Source organism: Trachurus trachurus (genome assembly GCF_905171665.1).
Source record: "Trachurus trachurus genome assembly, chromosome: 21".
Lineage (NCBI taxonomy): Eukaryota > Metazoa > Chordata > Actinopteri > Carangiformes > Carangidae > Trachurus > Trachurus trachurus.
Window position 1 is genome coordinate 20,727,536 of NC_139899.1, and position 22,906 is coordinate 20,750,441.

At 43.0% G+C, this 22,906-nt stretch overlaps 2 protein-coding genes across 2 annotated transcripts in view; one reads left to right on the forward strand and one right to left on the reverse strand.

The window, feature by feature from the left end:
- Positions 1 to 2,465: 2,465 nt before the first annotated feature.
- zic5 (zic family member 5 (odd-paired homolog, Drosophila)) lies at positions 2,466 to 5,574 on the forward strand (the record flags this gene model as incomplete). Its single annotated transcript, XM_083996162.1, has 2 exons — positions 2,466 to 3,540; positions 5,126 to 5,574. The coding sequence occupies exons 1-2, from the start codon at positions 2,496 to 2,498 to the stop codon at positions 5,572 to 5,574; spliced, it is 1,494 nt and encodes a 497-aa protein (XP_083852288.1). The 5' UTR covers positions 2,466 to 2,495.
- A 14,650-nt stretch (positions 5,575 to 20,224) lies between these two features.
- Positions 20,225 to 22,906, reverse strand: part of clybl (citrate lyase beta like) — a gene marked incomplete at its 5' end in the record, with an annotated part of 60,533 nt that continues 57,851 nt past the window's right edge. The window contains one exon of the mRNA XM_083996674.1: positions 20,225 to 22,294. Coding sequence (XP_083852800.1) covers positions 22,199 to 22,294 — 96 coding nt within the window. The 3' untranslated portion in view covers positions 20,225 to 22,198. The remainder of the gene's footprint in view (positions 22,295 to 22,906) is intronic.

Below are 22,906 nucleotides of genomic sequence, written 5' to 3' on the forward strand. Positions count from 1 at the left end.
CCACATATGTTGCCCCCTTGACTCCTTTTGGTAAAATAACCCTGTTTATGACAAAGCGTCTTTGTTTTAGAGAGGGAGAGAGGGAGAAAGAGAGAGAGAGAGGAAAAGAGAGAAAGAGGGAGAGGTAGGAGTAAGACGTCCCCCTCTTTCGTCTGAGGCATCATCAGCTTTAGGTTATTTGGAAACCTATAAGTCAGTAGTTGGAGTTTCTGTTTATTGCATTATTTGTAATATTTTTTTTAAAGGGTTTTAGGTTATAAGGTTTGTGACATTAAAAACTAGTGGGGGAAAAAGTTATTATTAGATATATTAATTTGTGTTAATTCTGTGGGTGTTTTGATCAGGTCACTTTTCATTCAGTGTGAATGAAATCAGAGGTCCTTCAATAAATTATAAACAATTCACCCACTGCTCCTCTGAGGTTTGGGGAGTTTCCAGAAGCTGCTCTGCACCAGCGCATATTTTATTTTGAAAAATAAAAAATAAAAAAATCACAGACACAACAGGATACTCATTGGATTATGAGTCTTTTGTAATGACTTTAATTTCAAATTCAGTTAAAAACACAAATGTCACATAAATGTGCCATTTGAGCAAAAAAAGTTGTTAATAACCCATAAACTGAGAAATAATCTCAACACTTGTAAAGAAAGAATTGAAACAATGGGGTTTGGATGGAAATTGACATTTTTTCTTTTGATTTTTTTTTTTTTAACAATGGGAATATGATTTGAAAAGTTTTGACATAAAACGTCTTTGCCTCAGTTTCTTCTCAGCAAGTTCATAAATCACTTTAACTACGTGCAACAGGCACAGGACATGTAACCACTCCAGATAAGATGGACTTCAAATATTACTGTTTCTACTGTGTTGTACACTTTTTGTGTTGTCTTATATTTGAAGTTTAATTATTTTCTTTACTCCAGCTCCTTCAGGTTAGAAAATCTTCGCACGTGAAGATGAGGTGTTGGTTTGCAGTTTGAGCTCAGCTATCACAGATCGATAGGAAAGGTGTCTCTGAATGAAGACATATCAATGACAGATCCACGTCCTGCTGTCAACAGGGACCATTCAAACGGCGTGACCCCGTCATATGACGTGGGCTTAAATGGAGTTTAACAAGTGTGTGTATGTGTGTGTGCCAGCCTCACTGCACAGATCATAGAAAATGATTATTAATGTTTAGTGAATTTCCTGGGGAAAAAATATCATAAATCCACGACACCTTAAGAGGAGCTGCTAAGAAATCCACTTAAATAAAATACACATGACGCTGTAATACTGTTGTCTTGGTTCACTGTTGAGCGTTTATGGCTCTAGCAATGGTTTGTCTTGTGTTGTAATGTGTGTGAGCCAAGGCTTCAATTATTTTAATGGGAATTTTTTATTGAGGAATTATGAAAAATGTCTAAACAAATAAAAATTTAAGACACGTTTTATTGGTTTTCCCATCTTGAGCATTATGATTCGGAATGACAGCCTACAATACCCCAAAACCCCACTGAGAGCTTCTTTAACTGCAGTGGTGATATGAGCATATTTAAACCAGCATATGGAGAGTATGGATCATATGATAACCGCTCTGGGGAGAATTTGTTTAAATGAAAAACATCTGAAAAACTGAAAAGAAGATGCAAAATTTGTCCTTGAGTGTTTTTATTCAATTCTTCTTATGCGTTTTTTTCTGTATTTCTTTTTTTTTCTTCAGGAAAACACTATGTTTAATTTAGTAATACACTGCTTCACAGGTGCGCACTTGTTATTTTACATTTTCCTGTCAGATCATGTTGTGTCTCGTGTTGTCCACATGCGTCCACGCGTTAACTACAAAATGTCCAAAATAGCAAATAAATTAACTTTTGAGTCGACGTCTTTCCCCCACGTCCACACATGGCCCACATGTTTTACACACATCCGTGCACCTACGCCGCGCTTCATTCTCTGTCCCTCTCCTTCCTCTCCCTCCTCTCTTTCTCTCTCTTTTTTTCCCCCTTTGGTGGCGTCAAATCAACACTGAGACACTTGGACAAAGCAGAAGCAGAGATGACCGAGCGTGCGCCCGTCTGATAGAGCTGACATTTCGGTCATCCACACGCACCAGCAGCGGTAAACAGAAAGCCGCACAAACAGAACTGCCGGTAACTCTGTGAGTACAACTTTTTGGAGTCAACAGCGATAAAGAGAGTGAGGGGGCGGAACCCTGCTGAGCCCCTGCGCTGAACGACAGCCAATCGCTTCGTTCTCCTAACTGCCAGTCACCGAAATCCGTCCAATACCCGCAGTGCCATTTCTAAACTGTATTCCCCACTGTGTCCTCCAACTGTTGTATGTTCTGCCAATCGCTTGAGGACAGAGTGGGAAAAGGAGCAAGCAGAGTTAGAAGCCGGACAAAAGAACTTATAGACCCCTTATATACATATTTTCCTAATGTTTTAGAGAGCGTGGTGTGGTGAAAAACAATTGCGGTGAGTGCGGATGGACTTGTCAGTGTAGTTATGGAACCCCCTTTAAGCAAGAGGAATCCAGCGATAAGATTAGCGGATTTGGCAGCGACTCAACCCCTTCCTCATCAGAATATGACAGGCTTCCCGGGGCTAGGGGGGCATCACCCTCTCTCCCACCATGCCCACCTCCACCCTGGGGAGCTGGGCAACGACCCCGGAGTGGCACTCACTCCATTTGGACCAGAGCACATGGCACAGACAAATGCTCTCAAACTTAGCCCATCTCAGCACATTCAGAGCCATCCCGAAGCCCAGACCGCGGCATCTTTCACTTCTGCTCAGACCACAGTTGGTTTCCCCGTGGCTCACCCCCACTCAGGCTACTCAAGCAGCAGGGACTTCATCCTCAGGAGAGAACTCTCAGCCTCTGCTATGCATGCACTTGGCGACCAGCATAGTTCCGCCTCCTCCCCTCATCACCATGGCATGTTCATCTCCCCAACAGGTGCTTATGGGCACACGGAAAGTGGGGCCCATTCACTTTTTACTGGACTTCACGACCAGGCGTCCCCAGGTGCCCACCACCACCATGCCCTCAACGGGCAGATGCGCCTGGGTATACCGGGGGACATCTACGGCAGGCCAGAGCACTTCGGGCACAGGCCAGAGCACTATGGACCCTCTTCTCTCCACAGCTACAACTCCATGAACCTCAATGTGAACATCGCTTCTGCTCCTCATGGAGCGGCGGGGGCGTTTTTAAGATACATGCGGCAGCCCATAAAGCAAGAGCTAATCTGCAAATGGATTGACCAGGAGCAAAGTCAGAAGAAGCCCTGCTCTAAAACTTACAGCACCATGCACGAACTGGTCAACCACGTCACGGTGGAGCATGTCGGGGGACCGGAGCAGAGCTCCCACGTCTGTTATTGGGAAGAATGTCCACGGGAAGGAAAGGCTTTCAAAGCGAAGTACAAACTGATCAATCACATCCGAGTTCATACGGGAGAAAAGCCCTTCCCGTGTCCTTTCCCAGGTTGTGGAAAAGTGTTCGCTCGATCGGAGAATTTAAAGATTCACAAGAGGACTCACACAGGTCAGTGCTTGTATAATTGTGTAAAACTTGCATTCTGAGAGAAAGAAAATGTTACTTGATCGCAGGGCATTACAGTCGATCCGAGGCGACCTCGTTTTACCACTCACGTCCTTAAAAAAGGATGGACAGTGGTGCGATCGTGCGTAATTGTGCGCAAAAGCGAGCAAAACGCTGTTTTATTCGGTGACGCATTGGCACAGCGAGTAAAACGTGTTTCATTTCCTTTCTTAAAAATAAACTTTTTTTCTTACTCGCCGAGACGCCTGCAGTAGGCGTGAGAGGATTAGGGCATATGATTTGTAAAACGTGCTTACGTACATGCAGGGCAGCGCTAGAACACGCGTAAATGTAATTATCTGCAGGCGTATAGGACGTCCACGCAAAATCTCGCTTTATTCATCGAGATGTCCGCGCACATGGCTCGTCAGATCTTTACATACGTCGGGTTTAGTGCGTCTGGGCACTGGTTTACTAAGAGCGTGGGCTACAGGCTGCAACCCCCCCGTGCACTATCAGAGGAGACTTGTAATCCATCCGGGTATAGCGTGCAACCAAAACAACTGCGTCCTGGTCAAATGTTGGACAGAGTTGCAGAGTATAGTGAGTCAGACAGTGAGAAGACTAACTTAACAATAGGTTAAAATTCCCCAGATGGGTTTACCCTGAGAGAGGTTTTTTGTTGTTATCATCCTGACTGATGGTCCTGTTTTGGCTAAATAAATAAAAAAAATTGACCAGTTCTGGACTTGTGCCACCAGTGTAGACAGACAGGTAGATGCAGTAGATGGATGGATGGATAGATAGAAAGGCCTCTACACCTCAGTGAATGACGTGAAATCCCGAGGGAAATCAATAAGTCATCTACCAAAAACACAAGTCATCAGAAAAGCACTTATTGTTTATGATTTTTTGAAAACGTGCACACTCCAGTTCAATCCAACATTTTATATGCGTGAGCCATATGCAGGCTATAAATCTGAGAAAAACATGTTTTTCAATGAACTGTGTGTGTGTGTGTGTGTGTGTGTGTGTGTGTGTGTGTGTGTGTGTGTGTGTGTGTGTGTGTGTGTGTGTGTGTTAAGTTATAGCAAGAGTCCACCACAGTACATAAACGGCTCCTGGTGGTCTCTCCTGAGTACCCCCCTCCCTTGCCTCTCCCTCTCTCTCTTCTCTGTCTGTCTCTCCCCCTCTCTCTCTCCACACACACACAAACATACATGTAACCAGAAGGCCTAGAGGCATGTTACACGTGTTCACGCAGGAAAATGCTTTGGACAAGTGGGTGTGGAGCACTGGGCTCTGCTCTGTGGCAGCTACATGTTTAGTGAATAAGCTGAGGAAGGTGCACAGAGCAGCTAATGAGGAACCGGCCTCATGTTGTATTGTACTGAAGGTTGGTATGAGCTGTGGGTCAGGAAGTTACATGAGGTGACTGCAAGGAGGCAGATGGGGAGAATTGATTCTTGTTTCTGATCACGTGATGTATGTGTGTGTATGTGTGTTATAGTTTCTTTAATGCAGTGACATCACCGCAAGTGACACTGACTGACTCCATCTCTTCCTCTCTTGTCTTTTACAACAACAGGAGAAAAACCCTTCAAGTGCGAGTTCGACGGCTGCGACAGAAAATTCGCCAACAGCAGCGACCGGAAGAAGCACTCCCACGTCCACACCAGCGACAAGCCTTACTACTGCAAAGTCCGCGGCTGTGACAAATCCTACACGCACCCGAGCTCGCTGCGGAAGCACATGAAAGTGCACTGCAAGTCCCCGCCGCCCCCTTCCACCACCAACGTCACCTACATATCCCCCACAAACCCTCTCGGAGACCCCCTCTCGCCCGGCTCCGAGGCGGCGCACAGGAACCGCTCCGCCGCGAACCTCTCCCCTCAGGTCACCAACCTCAACGAGTGGTACGTGTGCCAGGGGAGCGGCGGACCCAACCACCTCCACACCCCCTCCAGCGACGTGCCAACGTCTGAGTCGGACGATGAGGACTCTTTCAGAAATTCAGACCCGAGGACAATGCTCTGATGCCCCCCTCTCCTCTCCTCCTCCACCAACCACATACCCCCCCCCATATACTACACTCCGTTTACGACCACGTGACTGTCACAAACTTGTCATCTCCAGTTGACCCATTAAAAAAAGTGTGTAGATCCATGCCGGCCCGTGCGCCAGGGATATTGATCAGTATAGTTCCACTGTAGTGTTATCAAACGACTGTGCTAAACGCAGCTAATACGCATTTACTGTGGATGCAACGGAGGCCAAATTACACGAGGGAGAAATGCCTCTGATGTGACCCCTGACCTATGTGGAGAAATCTTAACTCATAAACATTTAAAGTGACATTAGAACTGAAATTAAGAGGTTCAAAAAAAAATCCAATTTGAAAAGACATGTTTTTCCAAAAAGTGAGCCCATTTCTAATTGTATTGTTATTATTTTGTACAAAAAGCAATATGCAAGGGTTTAATCTGCTGCATGTCTAAAGACTCAACTGGTGTTCTGAGGTGACATCTTTCATGTGACCTCCCATCATTCCCTTGCAGTTTAATAACTGGGCTGCTATCAATCACTGTCAAATTCCCAGACATTTAAGGAAAAATGAATGGTACTGCTTTTAACACCACAAATCAAATGGCAATACAGTTAATGGACAGAATCTAGTGGCTCCAGCTGAGGCTTTATTCCCCCTCCTTTTTTTTTTTTTTTTTTTTTAATTAATTTCATATCATGTAATTGCTCTAAGATGTGGTACAAACTTTGCTCAGCCATTAAGGAAAAGAAGAAAAAAAAAAAACGGAGGCAAACATCTGGGTGTCCTAAGGGTTCTCATTTACCTTTTCAGATTTATACAATACATGTGTTTGGATGGAATTTTGTAATATTTAAGAACTATTTAAGACTATATTTTATGAACAATACACAAGTGTTATGCTCGTTAAAGAGTACGAGTAAGTCCCATGAGACCCTAAATGTCTACACTGACAGGCTTTGACCCTGTAGGATTTGTATATATGTAACTGTACTGATGCTTGTGAATGTTGTGTAGTTTTAATTACGAAAAAAAAAATGTCGTTTTGTACATTGTAATTTATTTGCTGGTATCAATGTTGTACTGGAATTACAGAAACACCAAAGAATAATAATATCAGTTTTGGTGATGCGTAGGACCCTGCTGATGTTTTTCTTTTTGTTTATTTGTTTCCAAACTTTTTGTTTTGTTTTTTAAATTTCAGAATATTTTTTTTAATTGTGTTCTGTAAAAGACGAAAACATTTACTTGAATAGGCTGTGTATTGTGAAAAGTCCCTTTCTTGCATGCCTTTTGTAGTGATCTGTCTTTTCTCTTTGAGGTGCATGGTGCCGTTGGACATGATGGATAAAAAATAAGAAAAGAAAATATGAATCAGCAATGATTGTGCAGACCCTTGATGTTCAAAATTAAATTTACAATATAATTTTATTTTTTATTACTATGTTTTTGCTAAAACTTACCAGGACATAACAAGTGTCAGTTTGTTATAATGTATGAGTGAATTTGATTAATAAGGGTTTTTGGACAACAGGAAATTTACAATATAAGGGTGGACTGTTCATAGAGGCCTATATTAATTCAGCTGGTGACTTTTTGAGATTACTACTTTTTTGTAAACTGTAAATCTTAGGAAGCTGTACCTTTCTTGTCAAATGACAATTTTTTTTAATGTGAACTGTAAATAAGAGTCAACAAAACATCAATGTCAGTGTCACTTCAAATGAAATAAGAAAAAAAAAGTAGAAGCAGCTCTGTTCACTTCTTATCCCTGACATTTTATAGAAAAAAAAATAGCCAGTGTTATCTCAGAGACGGACCTGACGGGCCAAGGATAGAAGCTTGGTATAAACTAATCACTGAGCTAATGGGAAAACTTATAGCCCCCTGATGGCGCTACCACTGAAAGGCGCGACAGCACAAAGCAGCCGAGGCATGAATCATTCATGGGAAAAATAAAAGATAAAAAGATATCACACAATAAGCAAAGCCTTGTATAGAGTGTATAAAACAAGTTCCCCCTCTTATTTCCACCATTAAAACGCACAAGCTCACTTTCAAAGACTTGCCTGTCCGGTCTATAGAATTAAAATTGACCAACGCGAGTCCTACACCACTTCAAAGGCTGCAGGCTCCTGCGAGGAAGGCTGGCCGCTTTGACACTCTTCATGGTGCGTTAGGATTTCTATGGCAATTGGGCAGTGAGACGCTCACATCTGAATATGTCTACTTGGGAAAAACACACACACAGAGAGACACATAAGCTACACACACTAAACAGCCACTTACATGTGTTATAATAAAGGCACAGGATGCACCCTCTCCAGAAAAAACCTGTGTTACCACAAAAGCATCGCTTGGCAGGTAGATGACACACGAGCTCCAGAGGAGAGCCCGGCTACATTTGGCTGGTGCAAGAAAAACAAACAACAAACAAAACAAAACACATTATTATTCTGAGCTTCCACGCTGCATCTATTAGGACCCACTTGACTCAGGTCAAACTGGAGGAAGCTGGGACCGTGGCCATGGAAAAAAAAAGAAAGAAAAAAAAGTGCACACATACACACTCCTCAGAAGTGGAGTGCGAACAATCTCAAATATGAGGCTGATTTTCACAAGAAGCACTTTGCAGCAGCGCGAAGAGGCTTCAATGAAAGACAACAAATACAGGGGCCTTCATCAATTTTACAGCTGCCCTCTGAGGATGTCTTACAGCAAAAAAGAAACACTCAATCTGCTGCTTCATTCAAAGTCCGTGGGCCTCCCCTCGTTTTGTGCGTGGACTTTTATATAGGCAGCGAGGGCCTGAAGAGGAGCCTGCTCTTGTGTTGTGTAAAAGCTCCCTGTTTGGAAACAAGTGCTCAATGAATGTTGCAAAATAAACACGACGAAAAATAACCAGAGACAGTTCCTTCGACATTAAAGAGGAGGGGGACTTAATAAAAAGGAGTGAAGCAGTCACCCTTCAGTGAGAAACGCTTTGAAGTAGAACTTATTATCTGAGAAATAGTTTTTGGTTGTCCTAACGACGCTGCTGAATGGGAAAGGCACTCCTTTGTCAGCGATTTGTTCTCCTTTAGTGGGATGCCCGTGGAAATCACTTACATGGGCCACCTTAACATACTGCCTGCAAATCAGTAACTGGCAGAGTCAGACATGCAGACGCCACTTTGGAGAGGACAAAGCAAAAAGTCGCAGTGAAAACGCCGCAGCCTCTCAATTGCGGCCTTTAAAGGGGTTGAATGATAATTTCTCAGACGAGCGTAGAGCCAAAACAAATGCTGTCTTGTCAGACTTTACAAGCATTATCCATCTCCTGAATGCTGCTGGCACAATGCGCACGAAAAGTGGGCTTGTGAAGTGATCATCTTTTTTTTTTTGGTAACAAAAGTTAAAGAGTCTCTGTGTTTAAAAAAAAAAAAGAGGAGGAAGAAGAAAAGAAAAAGGAAAACGCACGTCATTTGATCCAAGCACCTGCGCATGGACACGGCAGTGCGCTTGGCTCACCTTGACAGCAACAGAAAAGTGGTCAATTATTGGAAAGGGGGAAAGGGGGGGAAATAAGATGGGAGGATGAGGAGGAGTGTGGGGTGTTTATTGATTTTTTTTTATTATTATTATTATTTATTTATTTTTTTACATATGATTTAACTAAAGTTTGAATAATTGTGAACGACAAAACAGGTGTGGAGAAGGGACACAAGTCTGGACATCAAATATAGCAGAACAGCAGCACCTTGTGACAGCTTTACACTCCTAAATCTTACAAATCAAACTTCTCCTGATCGTAAATGTGACAAGTGAAGAGAAGGAGTTGACTCAGAGACTGAAGGGAATACTGCTGGAGTGTGACTAAATTCACCTTTGGCATATTTAATCTAATTTACTCAAGTTACATCACAATATGAGTCCAGAGGAGGCCTTTCTTTAAAAGGGAGAACATTTCCCTTACAGCTTATAGTGTTGCCTTTACACGTCATCAGGAAATTCCAGTTAAGATTTTACTGCTGCTTTTTACTTTACCCCTTTTATAAAAAGAAGTTAAAAGTTAAGAAAACAAGAGTTTAATGATAGTATAGGTGTCAAAGTTTTCTATGAAGCCAAACAGTGACGAAGTGTGACGTTTCTACATAATCAAGTCATAGATTTATATATTTAATGCCCAATCTCTTAAATCAAAGTTCGTCTTTGCCACAGACTCAAACACCTGTTTGTCTACTACAAAGCCTACACTTTTTCCCTCCAGTGTTCAGACTATTTTTCTTTCAAACACACCGCCACGTATTTGCCGTCCAGGCACTCTGCCAGCTCTTTCTAACCTGGCTACAATCTAAAGTTTCATGATCAAGTCAGAAAACAACACGGTTCCTGTTGCTGTTGCACCTCTCCCGGTTAACTCGACACTCTCTGCCTTCAGAGCAGTTTTTTTCCCTTCTCTTTTCCACCCCTCTTTCTTCCAGTGGGAGCAAAGCGCACACACTCAGCCCTGCTCTCTGCTCTGCTCCGCGAACAGCCAGTATAGACTGTAAAGTACATGTACTCCAGCCTGCAGGGGACAATTCAGCACTAAAAGTTAAAAAGGAGCGACTCTAAACTTGTGTATTTTTTCCCAGGAGGTGAAGACTCCCTCCTCCTCCCCTCCCCCTGGTTCGTGGACTGTGGAAGCTGAAAGGAGGGGAACTGGAAATTCTTTGTCCGGTTTTACTACTCGGGCTGTCGGACGTGTGCAGGGGGAACATCGCTCCTCTCCAGCCCAACTTCAGCAGCTGTGGTTTCACCTATTAGCCCCGGTGTCTTTCCCAGAGGAGTGCGGGAGTTAAACATCTGACAATGCGCGCGCCGGGGGGTCACTCGACTGACCTGTACTTGGTTTTAGTTTCATAGGAGCTTCATTAAATCAATTACCCAGTGAGCACATCAGGATTTTTGTATTTTTTCTTTTTTAATAACTCAAATGTGTGTGTTTTTTGTCCTCCTTCTCTCGCGCGTTCTTGCAACATTTACTGGAAGTGGTGTCTTGCAGGTTCAGGCGCTTCTGCAATTAAATGTAATCATAACCTGCATAGCTCTGCAGTGTGTTGTGGAGTGGAGGAATATGCTTTATTCTAGCTCTGAAATATCTCTGAACTTTCCAGTCCCAGCAGCTATGTAGCAGTTTCTCCTTGTCCCCTTGTTAGAAATTCCTAAAAGTGTTGCTTTCATTTAATTGATAAAGTTTAATGACAAAAAAATGATATGTGTGTTGCACAGGAGTTAAGGCATGACTAAAATATTGTTAAAAAATATACAAAAAACACAGCTGCGGATTGGCCTCTAAATTTGTGTTTTTAATGTAAAATGTAAATGAACAGAAAAGAGCTTCATGAAAAACATGGAACATGGCAATAACAGGTGTTAACATGTAGGCAAAGTGTGTACAGAACAGCTCTAGAATATTTAATATAGAATATATAATAAAATCTGATACTTTTTCAATCAAATGTAATCTGTTATTCTGACTTAGTTTTTTAATAGAAATGGATTTCTTTTGGTTCTCTCTCTGAAAATAAGCACTTTATCTTGTCCTATAATGAGCTGATAATCTGTGACAGTGTTTGGATTGAACTGTAAAGTGTTTCGAGAACGTGTTTATGGCGACTTTGCACTTTTGCACAATAAATTGAATTGGCATGACAGGTTAGCAAGTCATAATTATAAAATAAAAACATACCATTCTGGGGATCGGGTTACTTCACGTGTATCGCAGCTACTTTACAGTCATGCACTGCTACTCAGAAGAGGCATGATACATCACTCAGAAACTGACATAATATCTGGTGGCTCAGTAACATCTGTGGGGGTAGAGACTTGGTGCCGGTCCAAAGCCCCATCCCAGGACTGGGAGCCACTCCAAGGCAGTAGGTGAGGAGAGCAAGGTCGTCCACGGACAACCGCATGAGCCAGGCCCTGCTACCTGGCCCTTATATAGCCCACCAGCCAGAAAGTAGAAACTAAAGTGCAGATAAGCGTGAGCACGCTGCCCCAGTAGTCTCTTACTGAATGACAGGGCTTTCCTAAAAGCCTCTAAATGCAGGATGTAGGCTTCAGCGTACTTGGAAACTAGGGGCAGAGCGGGTGGAGGGAAATGGTGAACTATATACTCCATCAAAGAGAACCAGATGGACTTTGTAGTGTAGGATATTTTGATTTGTGCCCAGGGATGCTACTGCTCACAAGGTACTTTCGACTGAATCAAAGAAACAGTTTCATCTCTGGCACATGAAGAACGTCCTGTTTGACTCTAAATGTTTCAGTTAGTTTAGAAGAGGCTTTTTTTTTTTTTTTTTTTTTTTTTACAGCTGTGGGAAGAGATCCAAAATCTGAGCTGTATTTGTGCCATAGCAAGCAGACATATCAGCTCCATGATATAGTCTACTTTTCATGTTATTATTGCAAATATATTGATACTTATATCTAAAGAAATCAACACTGATCTGATATTGTTGTCCCACTTTAGTTTATATTATAACTTTCACCAATATAATCCCAGGTGATTCAATTTAAATCCCATGTATGCACTTCCTTCTCAACCCAACATATCTTAAGAACCTATCTATGATTGATCACAAATGATTTCAAAAGCATAGTGCCAGTCCACCGTTTTTAATCCACCCCCACTCTGCGTCTCCTTTCTCACAATAACTCTCTCCATTGTGGCCAAGAGATTGGAATCAGTGCCAGATTTTGTGCAGAACTATCGCGTCCACAACATCAGAGGGCTGACCCCGAACGCATCTGGTTTTATTGTGGAAAAGGTCAGTATTTAGTGAGTGGGGGGAAATCATTCTATCACAGCTGGGGAGAGAGGATGGGGTGGCGTTTTTGGGAAAGAAAGGGTTATGTCCAGGTAAAGAGAGAGGGAAGATGGGCGGAGTGGACTCGAGAATCAGTCTTGGTCATAAAAGACGAGACAAGAGGCCATCTGTGCCAACAGCAGATAAGACTCCTGCTCCTTCTCCGCCAACACCTGAATGTCTTGACATAGTGGAGCCACTGTACGTTCATCACGGGCAAACTGGTGAAGTTGGTTACCAATCATCCCCAGCTTTCAGTCTCCCTGTAGGAGCTCTAATCCAATGTGATAAACCAGTGCACCAGCAGTAAAGCATCCACTGTGGAGGCACCACTGCCTCCTCAACCATGCAGAGCCAAGACCTCCCTCTGACTTCATGGAGGTGCCTGCGTGGATCCTGGACATCACAGGCCTCTCACACCCATTCTCTTTAACAGACTTGGGTTTGGCCACGACAGATATGGTGCTGAACGAGCAGAAGAAAATGTGGTGTCTTGATGCTTCCAACTGACCCGGGATAAGCCAGAAAGGAAATATGGCTGGATAGGCAATGAGATTGAGATATGGGGTCTCCATCTGACCGGTGGCTTCAAAGAGATGTGGTTTTGGTCTGCTGAGGCCCCAAGATGAGGCTTAAGACATAAATGATTGAATACCAAGATGACCTATGGTATTAATGGTGTCCAGGACGCACCTCTCCATCCACTTTTCCATTTCTTACTTTGCTTCGTGCGGCAGCGGAGTCATTTGGCCTCGAGTGGTGTTGATAAAACAATGTTCAAGAAACAGAAATGTTGATGCAAAACATGTTGAATCGAAGAAATCACAATCTGAGCTGCAGAATGATCAAAGCCAGGCTCTGTTTTTTTTTTTTTTTTCCTAACTTGCTGTGAAGATACTGATGACAGCCATAATGTGTCTGCTTGTCCCTCAGGACACTTAGCTCTGGACTGTCCCAATCACAAGACTAATTGTATAATTAGGCCAGCTCCGTTGGGGACGGGCACCTTTTAGCCCTTTGCAGACATTTGCCATGGTAAATGACAGTATATCTCACAAACCATCAAAGCTTATCCATCTTAGTGACACTAAACCTTGAGAGATGGCGATATTTTATTAACATGACTGATAGTTCAGCAGAAATGCAAAATACAGGCTACGGCTCTCAAGAGAGGGGTATTTATCACATAATGTGTGGTAATTACAAATGTCCAGCGTTTTACATAAGCTGCTCCGCTTGGTTTCAACAGCGTTACTTATTTTGGGTTAGGTGTGGGAGTCTGTAATTTTACATTTTTATAGCAGGTGGTTTGGAATATAAACTCTTTTCCATCTGGCTGGCGAGAGGACCAGGCAGCAGATTAAGTATTCATCACTTCAGTGGGAGGCTGCAGCAGTTGTGGTGCCTTTCTATCAGAAGTGAATTGGTCCTGAGGAGAACTGCGAGGGCCCAACCTCCGGAACAGACATGGAGACTGCTTATTTCCCTACCACAGCCCCCTCCTTAGATTTTCAGCATCGCCATGCACATCATTATCGTTGTCAAAAAAGTTGTGCGCGCATTATGAACTGTTGGTTGATGGGGGTGGTGGTGGTGTTGATGCAGGGGGGTATGGCAAGCGCTGCCCCGAGGCAGGGGGAGAGAGAGTTGAGGGGGTTAGCAGCGAGAGAGAGAGAGAGAGAGAGAGAGAGAGAGAGAGAGAGAGAGAGAGAGAGAGAGAGAGAGAGAGAGAGAGAGATGGGGGGCTGGGGGGACGCGCAGGTGTCTGTGCCTCAATTTTGACCGGCCGTGGCGAGGTTAGGACACTTCTCCATCCAGGAGGGCCCCCATAGGTGCCCTCATTACGCAGGCCCCTGTAGCACCGAGCCGCGCGCGCATGGAGAGGAGAGGTGCGACTCCTCGCGCTCAAAGTGAACCTCTCCCACCTGGCCTCTGTCTGTCTGTCACAGCTCCTATAGGGAAGACTCCTAAATATGAATTATAATAAGCATAATAATAACAACCCCGTGGTTAGTGGAATACTGAGTGGGTGTCGGTAATGGCGCATTATTATTAGAGCCAGTTAAGGCGAGTATACACGTGACAGGTCACAGGAACTGAGTCATCACTTTAAAAGTAATACATTAAGTTTGTTTTGTTTTTTTCTTGTCTCAATAGTCACAGAATCAGCTCCAATGAGAGTTTAAAAACCGCCACATTTCGCTCTCCATAATCCTCTCACATCACCTCTCTCCGCGGTGGTTATGATGCACGCGCTGCAGCAGAGGAGCCTATGTTAAAGTTTCACCCAAAAACTTCCACGCTGCACACTGTGACCGAGATTCAAAGGGCAAGTGGTGCTTCATTAACCGTATCCCCATTTACCTCAGATCCCCCCTGAGTCTCAGAGAGAGCGGATTAATGTCAATTACCTGTCATTTCGCAACACCTACAATATGTTACGTCGGCTCGGCATTAAAGGAACACGTGGCAATTATTTTATTTATTTATTTATGTATCAATCCATAAAGACTTTTAATCGCAACGAGAGTATATTTAAAGAGAATAATGATGTCAATTTAATTCTTTGCCTACTTATTTTGAAGGTTGTTAATTTTTTTTAGATGTTTCTGCTCTAATGACAGTTTGACGTCACAAAAATGAAAGGGACTGACAGTGTTTATGTACCGAATGTGTAGTAGGGGGTGGGGGGTTAGGGAGGATGGGGAAAACTGAGCACCGGATGTTATCTGTCATTATTTATAAAAGGCGCAGGCCCTAATCTGCTTACACCATTGAAACAAACGACTAATTAGCCACACTTTGAAGCTCCAAAATTTGTGTATAATTGTTTCCCCAAATCCCATTTAGCAAGCTGCTTGGATTACAACATAGTCTGAACTATTCAACACACAGAAAAAAAAAATAATGAACAGACCCCTGGATGTCATTTGTTTATGTTGACTTCCTTCTGACACCAAATAATAACTGTCGGCAGCTCAGTTAAGGTGATTCCTCTTTAAAAAGACCTTAAATGAATGGGCTTTGATACACATGATGACCGCACTAAGAAAAAAAAAAGCCACAGCAACCGGACAAAGAAAACAGCATCCAGCTCGAGGACCAATGAGGGGTTTCTTTCACTTTTCAATCACTTTTAGTCGTGCCCGGGATTAAGAGAGGGCTCTTGACTCTCTCTTTCACACAAAACCAAGAGTGCTTGTCAGCAACTTGAAGGAAAAAAGAGGAGAATAATACGTGAGTCCAGGGTTATCGTGTTTAATTGGATTAGATGGTGTCATGTTGGAAGTCCGGACAAACAAGAGATAGACGGCGGGGATAAATGCGCCCTGATCCAACTCCAAATATCTCAGAAAACTAATAAATGTAAAGATTTTAAAAGTGTTTTATAAAGCTTTTTAACCCTCCCTTTTCTCCCACCTATCTGAATCATAGAAACAGGATAGTTCATATGTCCCTAACATGAAAATAAATAAATAAATAAAATACTGAAGTGAATCTGAGGTTGAACTCTGTGTCTCTTTAGAGGTTTGTATTGTTGGGCTTGTGTTGTTGGCTGTGCGCTGCGCTCATCTGTGCGTCAAGCAGCGGCAGCAATAACAAGGTGCGCGCAGCTGTGTGTGCAGGTGCGCGGCCTCCACCTGCTCAACGGCACAGAGAGAAGGAGAGGGAGAGGGAGGGGGAGAGAAAGAGAGAGAGGGGGAAGGAGGGGAGGCCGGGGCCAGATCAAAAGCTTTAGTTTTCGATTGTGCGGTGAATGAAATGGGGAAATTATCGCCGAAGTCACATCGGTGTGTGGTTCACATTCATCAGCCTCACTGTGAGTGGAACAAAAAAAAAAAGAAAGAAAGAAAAAGCAGAAGCGGGTTGACACCAACTTTTAGACATGTTCAGGACCAAAACGGATGCAGGTGTAAAGTTGAAGAGGAACCACGTGCAGTTTTAATAGTATTTAGATTTAAGTTTTATTTCTTTTTGCACTGTGACGCACTCTGTTCACGCGCTATTAAAAAAAATAAAAAAGTTGGGAAACGCTCCAACAGAGTTATCTGGTGTTTGACACGATTCAAAAGTGTCTACAAGGTGCAAATACAAAGGAAGAATAAATATTAAATGCAGCAGGACAAACATTTTCTAATATTTACAACCTTCCTCAGTCGAACATTTGTTCACCTGCATTAAATTTTGTTTGCAGCATCTTCATTTGGGTTTGGATTTAGATTTCACCGTCCAATCAGCTGCTTGCCCGGAGGCAGGTGTGAGATTTGTGCATCGCCTGCTTGGCCCTAAGACCTGTTCACTTTACGAGGTGCTGCTCCTTCTCGTTTCTGCCTCAAACTGTCTGTGAGAGCCGCGTAAACTTTCTACCCGCCCGTCGTCTCGTCTGGTGCGTTCAGGGACAACGACGGGACAGATGAACAAACAAGACTGGAGCCTCTCGGTCTCTCATATAGGTTCAACTCCGGCGTTTCAATTGAAATGGGACGACACCGAATATGTGAGTTCATTAAGTCCAGGAAATAAAATAATAAACTTCGGCTGCAGTGAAGCTGAAAAGCAGAAAAAGGAGGAACTTTTTTCTTTCTTTTTTTTCTTCTTTTTTTTAAGAAAAGAGTCAAGTCTGACGACAGATGGACACTTGAGGTACAAGAAAGAAAGAAAAAAAGTTGCACAGACTTTTTGTCGCTGTGTAACGAGTCTCATTACCATGCCACCACCACCACCCCCTCCACCTCCTCCCACCTTCTTCTCGACACCCTTTCCTCACTCCTGCCAACAGCAGACAAAGCGGGCGGGTTTTTTTTTCTTCTTTTTTTTTTAGTGGTCTCCGTCGGGGCCGGTGAGCCTTTGATCTGGGCCCCGTTAAGGAGAAGGGAGTCTGGGGGGAGAGAGAGTCAGGCCGAGAGGAGGGCTGTGGAGGAAGGTAAAGTCACCTCAAAATATTCTAGCTACTTTTACCCCCAGACAGACAACATGCGGTACAAGTTCTTAGTTTGCAAACAGGACAACGACCCAACACCTTCACAAGGCGACACGTTGCAAGACTTAAAAAAGAAGATGTCTATTTTATCATCAGGCTGCATCATGCTCCCTTCATCCACAGTAGATCCGCCAGGTAAACACACCCAGACAGTCTGGACCTCCAAGAGCTGAACTCTGCAAGAGAGCTTTCAAACACACAGGCTTCAACATCCTCGGCACAGGGACGGAGGAGGAGGGGAGGTTCAAAAATGAAAACCCAAGGTATAGGCGCCCCCCACCCCTCGCCCGCCCATCACCCTTCAGGACAGGCAGGCCTGTGGCAGGTGGGCTGCTGCTGCTGCCACAGCACCATCATATCTGTATGATAGGTCCAGAATGAAATATTGTGCAAATCTTCAGCAGGAGGGGGAGAAAAATGTAGGAAATATATTTTGGTCAGAAAAAAATGTTATTATTCAGCTCTACATCATGATCACAGGCCGACATAGGTGCGTTTGGACGTGCTGCATCAAAAAGACTCGTGAATAAAAGTGAGGAAAGGGGTAATAAAAAAATAAAAAATAAAAAAGTTGTGGGTTTAACATCTCTGATCCTGATCCACTCCATGCAGCTCTGTCCCCTCGGACTGACGGAGACACTCAGACAAAAGGTCTCCTCAAATGAAGTTAGTAATGGTCCACATGTGCCAGATCACTCATGCAGCACAGACAGGCCGCGGTGAATTTTATATCATGCAAACGACGTGAATTAGAAAAAAAAAGAAAGAAAGAAAAAGAAAAAAGGAGGGAGGCTGGACACGCGGCTGTCATCAGTGGATGAATACAAAGGTTTCCAGAGGGGAAAATATCAAACACATATTCCTCTGACATGCAGGATAAAATAGCTGGTAGGTAATAACTGGGAACGCTAGCCTGTCAACGCACAAGAGAAATAAAAGTAAAAAGGTAAAAAAAAAAAAAAATTCCTGTGTATTTTTCCTTTATTAATTTCACAGTGAATTCCTCATTCATGTCCCAGCCACAATATGGCTCATTTTACTCTCAAATTACATTAAAAAAAGGAAAAAGAAGAAGAAGGTGCAATCATTTTTTCTCCCCTCTATCTGAATTATTTTACATTTATTTTAAAAATCTGAACCGACAGGCTGCTTATCTAGGAAGAAAGCAAAAGATCCCTTTTCTTTATCTTTTTAAAGTGTTTTTTCTTCTTCATATTATTATTATTATTACGGTTGCAATAACTGATGAAGAAGAAAACATTTTTGTTTTGTGCCTGAGGGCCATGACATGCTGAAATTTAACAACTGATTATTATGGTTCTGTCACCATTTTCTCAGCAGATGGAAACCACTCTGAAAATGTTCTGATTTATTTAAAACATCGTTCCTAAATATTGAAACAGAGTTAATTAGTGTAAACTAAATGTTTTATGTTGATCAGCTCTGCACACACATTTGTGTTTCAAGACTTTTTTTTTTGCTAATGGCTCTGCACTTCTCAAACTGTGCTGCAGCTCCAATAACGAGGTATATTATTGCTTTAGAATAATCTTTTGCTGCAATTAGTTTGTCATATATTGTCATTAGAAGTCTATTAAAACATCAAGTCATTATTTGGGAATCCCCGGGCAGGGAATTAGAATAAAACCATCTTTGCCACACGGGTCCCATTTAGATTAATGGAAAAATATGTAAAACATTTCGTTTTAATTTTCCTCTGACAGTGTTTTGCATACATGCATTTTCTCCGCCTGCCGCTGTCCCTCATAATTTATGAAAGCAATCTCGACCAGCACATTACCGGGCTATGAAGTACTGCTCGCAGCCTAATTGATTCCCGTCACAATTTTGTGAGGTTATAATCGTGTTAATTGTAATTTACTCTCTGAGGGAATACCGGAGAGATGTGTTTAAATAAAACCGCCGCGCGGACTCTTGAAGATTGTATCAGTTCCACACATAATAGAAATGTCATGTAGAATTACACAGCGGTGGCAGACAGGGATGCATTCCCCTAATCTACACAGATGTCACTGGAATCATGTACTTTATTATCATTATCACAGTTATTATTATAACTATTGTTATTGTTATCATTATGATTGTTATTATTCCCCAATTGTTTTCTGAATTGCAGATGTGTCAAGGTGCAACGAACGAAGAGTAAAATGAGCTCTGAAGACCAGAGGACAGAGTTGGCTTCACCTTTATCCAGAGAGGGGGAGGGGTTAAAAAGGCGTGGATGGAGGTGGAAATCAAATAAGTGCAAGATTATTGGGTGGAACGAGAGAGAGAGAAAAAAAGATGTTAGCAGCGTATGTGGCATATAAACACTGAGAGGATGTAGTGTTTTGTTCAAAACGTGGACAGGCCAAATTATTTTTTTTCTCCTAATCATAAGAAGAGTTTTTTTTTTTCATATGCATGATGCCCCGAGCTGCTCCCTCTGCTTTGAGATCTCCCTGTGTGTGGGTGTGTGTCTGTTTGTGGTGGTGGGGGCACCTGTTGGTGCAGAGCAGCTTAGGAAAGCCAGTCCCATCAGACTGGCCTCCTACAGTCACCTGCTATGGACGTTCACAACCACGTGAATGTCAATGAGTCTCTGCAGCCTCTCTTCACTGAGCTCTGACTCTTTATTATGTCATTTATATTTGAGGGGTTAGAACTTTAAAATCTAAAAAATGACTCCTTATTGTTATTAGTATTAGTATTGGTATCAGCATTAGTTATGGTATTAGTATTAAATATTGACATTCTTTAAAAAATTAAAAGACAGGAGCAGTTTTGCTTTAATTTGAAATGATTTCCCATTATAAACAGCTCAAATCCACATTTAATTATTTGATTGACAGAACGTGTTGTTCATGAAAGAATTACAGTTGCAAAAACAAATTATTTAAATTTCAAAAAGTCACAGTAAAGTTCAACCTGCACAGTTTCCTTTAATGGTAAAGCAAACCAAAACAGCATATATTATGATTTCAGTAATCAGCACGCACAACTCACAGTCTACAAATTTTTATAACCGGCAAGCAGTCGAGGCAATTCTTTTAAATATTTTACCACTGAAGTCATCCGAGTTCATGATACGGCATCGACCCTGCAGACCGTCAGAGAGCGGCTCTGCCCAGATAACCGTCTGTGGTTTCATTTAATTAAAGTCATCCATGACAGCAGTTTTATCCACTGACCTCGGGGTGTAATAGTAGTTTTGGGTGGAAAAACAAACAAACAAGCCAAATTTAAATTCACAACAGAAAGAGAAAAAAAAACAGTGAGCCAGGGGTGAGAGGAACATGTGGCCAAATGCCAAAGAGACGGCTTACTGTTCGAGTCTTTGGCCCGGCGCAGGAGTGGTTTTCGATCTTTTTGTCTGGCCTGGCCTGGCACAGACCACAGTCCTGCCCCAGACACAATAGATCATACAGTAGGTGAGAGAGGGAAAGAGGGAGCGAGAGAGAGAGAGAGAGAGAGGGAGAGAGATGAGTGGATGAGGTGGGTAGGGGAGAGGTATGGTGCCTTTCATTACCATGGTCACCAATGGCACTATTAACCATTCAACACCCCCCCAATTATCCCCCCATCCACAGTCAGAGAGACAAAGGCTCGGTCCTGGTCTGCTGGAGCAACATGGCCTCTAATCTGTCTCACTCCGACATCACACCCACTTCACTGTCTCTGGAAGTCAGATGTGCACAGGCGCTCCACAGAGCCCCATTGTTAACTTTCATTTGTGACAGTACAACAAACTACTTTACTGAACCCGCTCGGGAGGTCGTTTCCTATGAATGCTGCCGTTTATCAATGCTGATAAAATGAAGCCAGAGACAAGTAGAAACAACAGCTTGAAAACCAGAGTTAAAGTGGTCGCTGTAAATGAGAGATCAGGTGGTAAATCCTGCTGCAGCACATGTACGTGTGTGTGTGTGTGTGTGTGTGTGTGTGTGTGTGTGTGTGTGTGTGTGTGTGTGTGTGTGTGTGTGTGTGTATGCTGTGTTTATTTTACGTACAGGTCATGGTGCGTCCAGCGCCACACGCCTTCTCCATCAAGACCACAGGCTCACAGCAGAGTGAGATGCATGTCTTTACTAAGGAGACGGACACAAAAAAACGCTAAATTGTGAGTTTACGCACTTCCATCTGTGGGTTTTTGTTTTTTTTGTGTGTGTTTTTTTCTCCACTGAGAGGGACTTTGATGTTTGTGAGTCAGGCCCTGGGCAGGGGGCTGAGGCCTGACTGGAAGACTGGGGGCTGCAGTGAATGGAGCCACAACAGTGGCTTGTTGTGTTTGTTTACCCTTTCGCCCAGCTGCCTGGACCGTGGAGATGCAAGAGCATTCATCACCACCTAGGAGAGATGGGAGGCATGGGCTAACACACACACACACACACACACACACACACACACTCAGTCACACACACATACAGGAGGAGTGACATGATGGCGCACACACACTGCAGAGATTGCCAAGAAAGTGTCCACCCAGGGCAATAATCCTCCACACACTCGGTTTCCGAAGGTTTGCTGTTGTTCCTCACTATGTGCAGAGTTTGTTTTGTTGAACGCATCCTGGGGCACAGTGACAGTAAAACCTCACTGCCACTGCCAGGACATATTCATTTAATGAACGGATTTCGACAACGATTAAAAACTTAAATTAAAAACCAAACATTTCCACTGTTCTCTCGCGTCTGGACACAATTCCTTAAATTCTACTCTGTGTCATGAGAACCTGCAGGATTTCTGTTTTTCCCCTTTTGTCCCCCGTAGTTCCTCCTGTTTTCCTCTCCGGATTCTTCCTCATTTCTCTGGCACAGCGGACGAGAGCGTGATGATGTTCTGCGCCTGCTTCAGCGAGGGCATGTCAATCATGCTGCCGCGGAAGGTGAATGCACCCTGAACAGAGAGAGAGAGAGAGAGAGAGGAACATTAGACCAGACGTTCACACTAAAGGCACTTTGACTTTTTTGCAGATACAGTTTGTTAATTACTGTGTGACAACCATAACATACCACCTCATTAGGGAATCCATAGCACATGGGATGTAGCATAAAATGTGTTAATTTCTGACTTTTAATGTTGCTTTTTAATCAGTCACACTATATGAAGCCAATCTGTTACTGACAGCAGACAGGATACTGTAGAAGTAAAAGATACTAAATAGAGAACATGTTTGAATTATAACATCTTGTGGAATAAAACACCACCTTGAGATGCCAGGTAAAGAGTTGTTTAACAGTGCTACAACTCTATTTCTTTTGAAAAAAATAAAAATAAAAATCACCAAAACGTCAAGTCAAAAATATTGTCAGTGTCTGGAGGTGAGAATTATGAAAAGCAAACACCTGTCGTGTTTTAAGACAAAGAGACTGACCCTGTATACTGTTCAAACCATTACACATACACAAACATAGAAAGACACACACACACACGCACACACACACCATGGCAGAGGGATGGGTAGGATATGAATCCCTCGGGCGATGCTTAGTCGGAGCAGCCCTGGCA